Source organism: Haplochromis burtoni, unplaced genomic scaffold (genome assembly GCF_018398535.1).
Source record: "Haplochromis burtoni strain Fernald_Lab_line unplaced genomic scaffold, NCSU_Asbu1 Contig_45, whole genome shotgun sequence".
Taxonomy (NCBI): Eukaryota; Metazoa; Chordata; class Actinopteri; order Cichliformes; family Cichlidae; genus Haplochromis; species Haplochromis burtoni.
The window spans coordinates 2484401-2492863 of NW_024582406.1; the positions used below are offsets into that span (position 1 = coordinate 2484401).

Consider the following 8463-nt stretch of genomic DNA (forward strand, 5'->3'; position numbering starts at 1 on the left):
AACACATATATTTATTTATTTATTTATTATTCTGTGCTAGACTATAGAACAAACTGTTGTATAAATGTATGGTAAACATGTGATTTGTATGTTTTGAGACAGTAAGATGAGAAAAGCACTATATAAATGCAAGTACATTATTTACTGTTCATAGCTTGACAATAACAAGAAATATGTAATATCACCTAAAGAGCAACAGAGGAACCGAAATACTCAGGAGTGACATGTGAAAAACAAAGAAAATGGATCTTTTGTCAGAAATCCTTTATGTTTAGACATGTCTGCAGTTATCTGAAGTAAAGCAACTTGCTCAGGATATTTTGTATGCTTGTGTTTGTACCAAAGTGTTCTTAAATGTGTAGTGACCAAAAATTTCTTAAACCGAGAAAAAAAAGACAGAATAAGCAGGCCACATTAGACTTTAGAGGCTGTGGCCTGGAGGAGGGGTAAGTAATGTGATAAACTGTGAAGGGGGAGGGACACAGAGCGCAGTCCACAACCATCTGGAAACAGGGAGAGAGGAAGGGAGAAACAGAGAGGAAGTGAAAGAGTGGGACAGACATAGACGAAGGTCTGTTAGAAAAAAAGGAACAAAAGAGTGGTATAAAGAACTTTAATATGAGAATTTTAAAGTCCTACAGAGGAGCGTGAAAAATGAACATTAACATGGTCTAGAGAAGAGAAGAGAAGATCCAGAAAACAAACTGAAAAGGCTGTTTGCTCTAGGAAAGACATCTGAAAAGGAAAACCAAGTAAAGATCCAAGTCAGGAGCTGAAGGAGCCTGGAACAGGAGCGTCACAAAGACCAGAGACTTTGAAGATTTGAACCACATGCTAAGGTAAAGTATGTACAGAAATGCTACACTATCAGAAGTATTAGTTAGATACAGTATGTCCCTCCCTATATTTTAAAACTCTATTTTGGTGTTTGCTTCCCCCTCTTACCTTCAAGATTTTCACTTATTTAAAGACATAAAGGGATAAAGATGGCTGTGTTGAGGATAGGAGTGAAGAGCTCGAGGATAAATGAGAAAATTGAACTGTATTTTTGGATCTTGATAATGTTTAAAATATGTTTAAAATAAATGTGCAAAACATTTTTGCTTTCATGAAGCTATTCTGCTTTTGGACACAGCTGGCAACTCTTAAACTCTAAAAAAAAAAAAAAACAGAGAGACGGGATATGTTTCTGTGTTCTACCAATAGAAAATTGGTAGAAACCACTTTTTCTATCAGATGGATATACTTCTTTGCAACATTTTTGCTGAAAATAGGCCAGGGTGGGACTAGCCTGACAAGAAAAATTACATAATGTGTCAAGTGCCTTATATGAAGGTATTACTTTTATTAATATGCATAAGTTTTGGCAGACTAAACAAATTGTACTGAATGAAAATCTCATTATCTGAGATAATAATTTCTCTGTATTTTTTACTTAAATCTTATGATTAAGTTTGAGGGCTTCATCTTCCATCACCCGTTTTTATGTCTGTTCTGTGAACTTGCAACAATAAATTATGTGCAAATTTCCCCAAATCTCCTACACACAAATTAATGATCCGTTGATCAGACTGTTGTGACCCGGGAAAATCAGGTGCTAAAACAAAGGTAAGAAATGCAGTCAGGAATGTAAGATACTGTTATAAATATTTGCCCCATATTTTGCAAATTTGTGTTGCAAGATTTAATATATCATTATTAATAATGATAATGCAGTGGGTGTGGATCAGTGGTGACAAATTAATTAAAATCAGAAATCACAATAAATCAGCAATAAAAGAAGACCTACTAATTTTCAGTTTGCACACACAAGTAAACATGCAACACTCAAGGGACAAAGAAATAGTCTTCTTGAGTCATTGCTTATGTCATATTAGCTACTTATTAACAATAAATCTTATATTACTTCATATAAATTTCTTTGACAGTTTGAATTCCTAAGTACCATAGCTACATTTGAGGCATCCTGGATATTTTTTTCAGATAACTTTGGGTTAGTCTGTTTTCCAGCTCATTCCCCACACTAATCACTGAAACATGGTTTCCTCGGAATTTTGTGTTGTTATAAAATAAAAACCAAATCTGGGCCTTGGGCTCTGTGACTCACGGCATGTAAAATAACTTGAGTATTGTAACTGGGTCTAGTGAGTAGGGGAGGGAACTTCCTTCCTGTCGGAAACTTCCTGTGTGGAGTCAGTAGTCCATGGCACAATCTAAGTGTTTATAAATGAAGACTTTCCCACTAAAGTTGGGTTTCAAGCAAGTCAAATTCAAGAACCTTTCAAGTATTGTTAAAAAGTGTTCCAATGCTCTGGTATGCTCGATACCAGCCAGAAACGCAAGTCCCCTCTGAGGTTCCGTCAGAAAAAGCATCCAGTGGTAAACCCTGCCAAATCAAAACTACCTGCTACGGTGAGCCATTATGGCATAAGTAGAAGTTAGGGGAGGGGAGCAAATAAGATAAGATAAAGAGCGCGTGATGCTGTGAAATTGCGAGGTTTGAGATTTACAAAACTGCTGCGCCGGCTGCCAGATTATACTCTAAACTAGTGAAATTATGACTTTAATTTAAACAAACATCTGTCAGCAAATTTAAATCAAACATACAACCACTAACGATATCACCACGCAGAATGGAGGAACTCGAAGGTTCCTCCACGGATATTTTGAGCAGCACGTCACGGAGAAATCCGCCAGACCAACATAAATATAACAGATACAGAGGACCTACTCACAACCAACATTCAGATACGCGAGTCCACAAACAAAAGCTATTAACTCTAAACGCAGACAATAAATCCCTAAAACACATTCACGACATGTAAACAAGACGTATGCGAGACATTGATTTTCTCTGGAATCCCGGCCAGATAACACCGAAACGTGGATTAGAAACTTCATGCAGTCTCGTCTCAGAGCCTGATCTTATCATTGCTAAGTTTGAACATTTCCAGTTTAAAGAACTTGTTAAAAGCAAACGGTGTGAATTAAAAGGAATGTCTTATGATATGAACGGCTAGTTTCCTAGGGAAATCAACAACGGACGTAAAGCAATTTTGCCCATTCTAAAACGACACAGACAGAAGGGCAAACACGCCTCTCTTGTCATGGATAACTGTTACATCGACGGACAGTTGTTACAGGTTCCCACTACCACCCCTGTGCCTTGTCTGAATGGATAAGTAGACAAAATGATCAAAACCATATAGCAAAATTATAATCCTTAGATAAGAGGATGGATGGAAAGTTATTAATCTCCGGGTCTCTTCTACAGAGTGTCCTTTGTCCTGGCTTCCTCCCCTCACCTTTCATTTTCATTTCATTTCATTTCATTTTTATTTATTTCACACTTGGTACTACAAACACTATTGCCAAAGTACTTGCTCATAGGGGGCCATCTGATACTCTCTGTTCTCTGTATTACTGTAGAGGCCTTGGCTTACAATACAAAGACCCTTCAAGCAACTGTTGTGATTTGGAAAAGTAAAATTGAAGTGAGTCATTAAAAAGACAGATATTTAAAGATATTTTATATATAGAGAGAGATTTTTTGGCAAATGTGAGACAAGCCTTTTTTGGTCCTTTACCATCAGTAGTTTTTGCCATAGGAACTCTCTCGTGGAGGCCACATTTTGCCCAGCTGTTAACAGAGTCCTAAACACTGATCTTAAATGAGGCAGGTTCTTTAGATGTTGTGATGGGATCTTTGAGTACTTTTTGGTGGGCTGGAGTAGGGCTCATAATTTATTAAGCAAATTTTTCTACCTGGGTATGTTGACAGTGTAGTGAAAAAGAAACAGATTTTTAAATACACATTCACGATCTTTCACTCTTCAACTCTTTTTACTTCAGCTTTTTCCCCCAATAATGCATTAGATTTTTGTTTCTTTTTGGGAGACGGATGAGTGCAAGTGGTCTGAGCAGAATAGAAAGTTAGCAGAGGTGGAACAGGCTTTCACAAAATCTTTTGTTTTTTAAGGATAGTATTCTGAATGGCTTCAGCACTGTTGGTTAGACATAGAAAGTGTGCCAAACTTAACTTACTCTTTTGACACAGATCCCTCAACATTTTATAAGACACCCAAAGCACAGCACAACAAACCATGAAAGATTATTAATTTATATTTAACTATGTTTTTCAGAACAAAACAATGTACTGGATATTTCACAAAGGCTAAAAAAAACAAATAACTGAAATTGATCGGACAAATATTGTTAAAAGATCTCTCTTTGTCCTATTTCCCTCTCTCTTTTCCAGGATGCCAGTGTCACAGGGCTGTTTATGTGTTGTCAAGTATTTGATGTTTGTCTTTAATCTCATCTTCTGGGTTAGTATTTGCAGAATTTTTATTTGATTTCTAAGTTGGCTTTGTGTTTAATTTAAGATTTCTTTGTGGTCTCTACCAATTTAGTGTTGTATGCTGCATTCATTCACTCACACTGTGTTCCACTCTGTACTAAATTTTGGCTGTGTTAACATTACATTTTCTGAGAAGCTAGGAGGATGTGGCCTGTTTGGAGTTGGAGTCTGGCTGTCCTTCACGCAGTCAGAGTTTTCCTCTCTTCCACTTTCATTTCCGTCTCTCTCAGCTGCCAATCTGCTGCTAGTTGCTGGTGGTATTACTATGATAACAGGCTTTCTGGGTTGTCTTGGAGCGCTTAAGGAGCAGCGTTGTCTATTGTTTACGGTAAGACTTCATCCACATGTAATAAAGGTACCTTATGTTGAGAAATTCTAATCTTAGTGTGAAAACATATTAGTGGGGTAAGCCACCCTTGAATGAATCGCTTCACCCTCCAACTGCTCTTATCGTCTCTGCAGTTCTTTTTGATCCTGTTACTCCTGGTCCTGACAGAAGTGACTCTCGTTTTAGTTATCCACATTTTTCATGACCAGGTAAGCTCACTCTCTACAAGGTTCAAATTTTCATTAATTTTTCTTTATTTTCATTTTGAGGTGCTCCAGAACAATTAAAAAAAAAAAGTGTCAGTTGTGCAAGGCCATGAACAGGTTTAGCTGGACAGATGAGGATCATAGAGACAGGGTGAGATGAGATGTTCTGTTTTGGAGACCACTAAAAGGAGCAGTTGAAAGAAGAAAAAGAAGCAGAGTTGCTGCAGTGCAATGTACACAGTAAGGAATGTGAAAATATGTAACGATCCCATAGTTAAATTTGAGAAGACCCATTAGAAAAGGCTAAATTAGGAAGAAAAAAAAGAAGAAAAATGAACAATTGGGAATTAGCACTTCTAAGAATTAAACCAGCATATTTTAGTTAAAAAAAATCTTTTAAAAAAGGGATATTTCCCTAAAAGTTAAATATCTTAGAAAAGAATATATTCAAAACATCATAAAGCATAAATATATATATATATATATATATATATATATACATATATATAAAATACAATAAAATACTTCTGACAGTCTGACAGCCGCTGAAAGGAGTCTCTGCCACTGAAGGAGCTGATCAGTGCTGTTAGAGTCTCCTGCATGGGGTGGAAGATGTTGTCCAACAGGGATGACAGCTTAGTCACCATTCTCCTGTCACTCACCACCTCCACTGGGTCCAGGGATCATCCTAGAACACAGCTGGCCCTCCGGATCAGCCTGTTCAGTCGCTTCCTATCCCCAGCAGAGATGCTGGTGCCCCAGCAGACCACATCGTAAAAAAATGTCTGAGGCCACCACAGAGTCACAGAAGGTCTTCAGGAGTGGGCCCTTCACTCCAAAAGACCTGAGCCTCCTCAGCACGTACAGCCTGCTCTTCCCTTTCCTGTAGAGAGCATCTGAATTGTGATTCCAGTCCAGTTTATTGTTCAGATGAAAACTAAGGTACCCGTAGCTGTCCACAGCCTCAATGGTCATACCTTGGATGTTCAGTGGTTGCAGTAGAGAATGTTTGTGCCTGCAGAAGTCTACCACCAGCTCCTTCGTTTTTCTAGTGTTGATCTGCTGGCACCCCCTGTACTCCCTGTCGTTCCCATCAGTGATGAGGCCAACTATTGCAGAGTCCTTAGAGAACTTCTGCAGGAAGCACTGGATGAAGTTGTGGGAGAAGTGTAGATGGTGAAGAGGAATGGAGCCATAACCGTTCCCTGTGGGGCCCCTGCTCTGCAGAAGACCCTGTCTGACACACAGTCCTGAGTTCTGGTCCGTGTGGTCCGTTGGTGAGGTAGTCCAGTATCCATGTTGTGAGGTGATGGTCCACTCCTGAGTTCTCTAGCTTGTCCTTCAGGACTGTGGGAATAATGGTGTTAAAGGCACTGGAGAAATCAAAGAACATGGTTCTCACAGTGCTCCCAGTGGTCTCCAGGTGAGAGAGGGAACAATGTAGGAGGTGAATGACGGCATCATCCACTCCAGCTCTTGCTGGTAGGCAAACTTAAGTGAGTCCAGTGATGAGTTCACCAGGGGCTGAAGCTGAGCCAGGACCAACCGCTCCAGGGTCTTCATCAGGTGGGATGTCAGAGCCACCGGCCTGTAGCTGTTGAGGTCCTTTGGACGTGGAGTCTTTGGCACTGGTACCACACAATTGGTTTTCCAGAGCTGTGAAACTCTCCCCAGCCTCAGGCTCAGGTTGAAGATGCGCTCCATCACCTCAGACAGTTGATCTGCACAGGACCTGACAACCTGATGCCATCTGGACCCACTTCCTTCCTGGCTTTAATCCTCCTCATTTGCCTTCTAACCCGGATGGTTGAGTGAGAGACATGCTGGAGATGTGTGCTGGATGTGTACTGGATGCTGTGGTTGGGGGTGGGGAGTAGTGACCAGGGTGTGTGGGGGAGGTGTGAAGTGTCTGGGGTGTCAAAGGTGGAACAGCAGCAGTGGGGGGTGGGTGAGTCTGCAGCCGATGTTGAAGACTGCATCCTAGATGAATAGAATAGAATAGAATTCAACTCATGTCACAAGTACAAGGCAACGAAATGCAGTTTGCATCCATCCAGAAAGTGCTTTGGAAATAATATAGATATATTACAAAATATGGATCTATTATAGGTATGTTACAATGCACATGGTATGAAGGTATGTTATGAATATGCTATAACTATAAGTATGCACAGGCTGTAGTGAGTGTACAAGCTATGTACAGGTTATGAACAGGATATAAATATGGTTAAAAATATGAAACTATACAGATTGTAGATATACAATTGTGAGTATTAATAAACAGTTATAAACAGTTGTAAAACTATAATTATTGTATTGTACAGAATGATTGTCTATACAACATTTACAGTAGTGTAGTTTAGATCAGTGAGATATGTGGATAATTTCTACAGTAGTTATATAAAGTGCTAGTGGTTGTAATTGGTGGTTCAGTCCATGTTATTATTGTGTGTATGAGGGTACAGTTGGTAATCAAACCTGTTAAAGAAATGATTCAGTTCATTTGCCCACCTCGCATCCCCCATGGGCAGAAGGTGTTAATCTTTGTGCCCCAAGATGATTCCAAGGCATCTCCAGACTTCTTTAACATTATTCTGCTGAAGCTGAACTGATCAGTCCTTTCAGCTCTCTCTGCACCCCTTTCACCTCCTCCCTGTCTCCAAATCTGAAAGCCCTCCTCTTCTGCTTGAGGACAGCTTTTATTTCTTGGGTAATCCATGGTTTATTGTTGGAGAAGCAACACGAGGTCCTAGATAAGTTAATGTAGGCTGTAACGAAGGTCACAAGGCTGTCACTGTCCTTCCCGTGGTCGTCACAAAGCATCTCCCACACAGTAGAGTCAAAACAGTCTTTTAGAGCCTCCTTGCTCAGTGTAAATTTGTTGTCACCTCAAAAAAACTCAACATGCAACCACTGATGTCTAAATCACTAGCAACAAAAGCGAGTACACCCCTAATTGAAAATGTCCAAACTGTGCCCAAAGTGTCAATATTTTGTGCGGCCACCATTATTTTCCAACACTGCCTTAACCCTGTTGGCCATGGAGTTCACTAGAGCTTCACAAGGTGCCACTGGAAACTTCTTCCACTCCTCCATGATGAAATCATGGAGCTGGTGGATGTTAGAAACTTTGCACTCCTCCACCTTCTATTTGAGGATGCCCCACAGTTGCTCAATAGGGTTAAGTCTGAAGACATGCTTGCGCCTGAGACCTCGTAACGCTAATGAGTCACATGACACCAGGAAGAGAAAATGGCTAATTGGGCACAATTTGGACATTTTCACCTCGGGGTGTACTCACTTTTGTTGCCATCGCCAAGTAGGCAATAATGGCTGTGTGTTGAGTTATTTAGAGGGGACCGCAAACTTACACTGTTATACAATCTGTAAACTGACTACTTTACATTATATCAAAGTAAGGGGTGTACTCACTTTTGTGAGATACTTAGCCCTGCGACAGCTGGAATAGGCTCCATAGATAGATAGATAGATAGATAGATAGATAGATAGATAGATAGATAGATAGATAGATAGATAGATAGATAGATAGATAGATAGATAGATAGATA

At 39.7% G+C, this 8463-nt stretch overlaps 1 protein-coding gene across 1 annotated transcript in view; it reads left to right on the forward strand.

Moving 5' to 3' along the window:
- Positions 1-501: 501 nt before the first annotated feature.
- The window catches only part of tspan4b (tetraspanin 4b), a 12759-nt gene continuing 4797 nt past the window's right edge, over positions 502-8463 (forward strand). Inside the window, exons 1-4 of the mRNA XM_005926756.3 lie at positions 502-839; positions 4259-4328; positions 4497-4688; positions 4823-4897. Of these exons, the coding sequence (XP_005926818.1) occupies positions 832-839; positions 4259-4328; positions 4497-4688; positions 4823-4897 (345 nt within the window). The 5' untranslated portion in view covers positions 502-831. The remainder of the gene's footprint in view (positions 840-4258; positions 4329-4496; positions 4689-4822; positions 4898-8463) is intronic.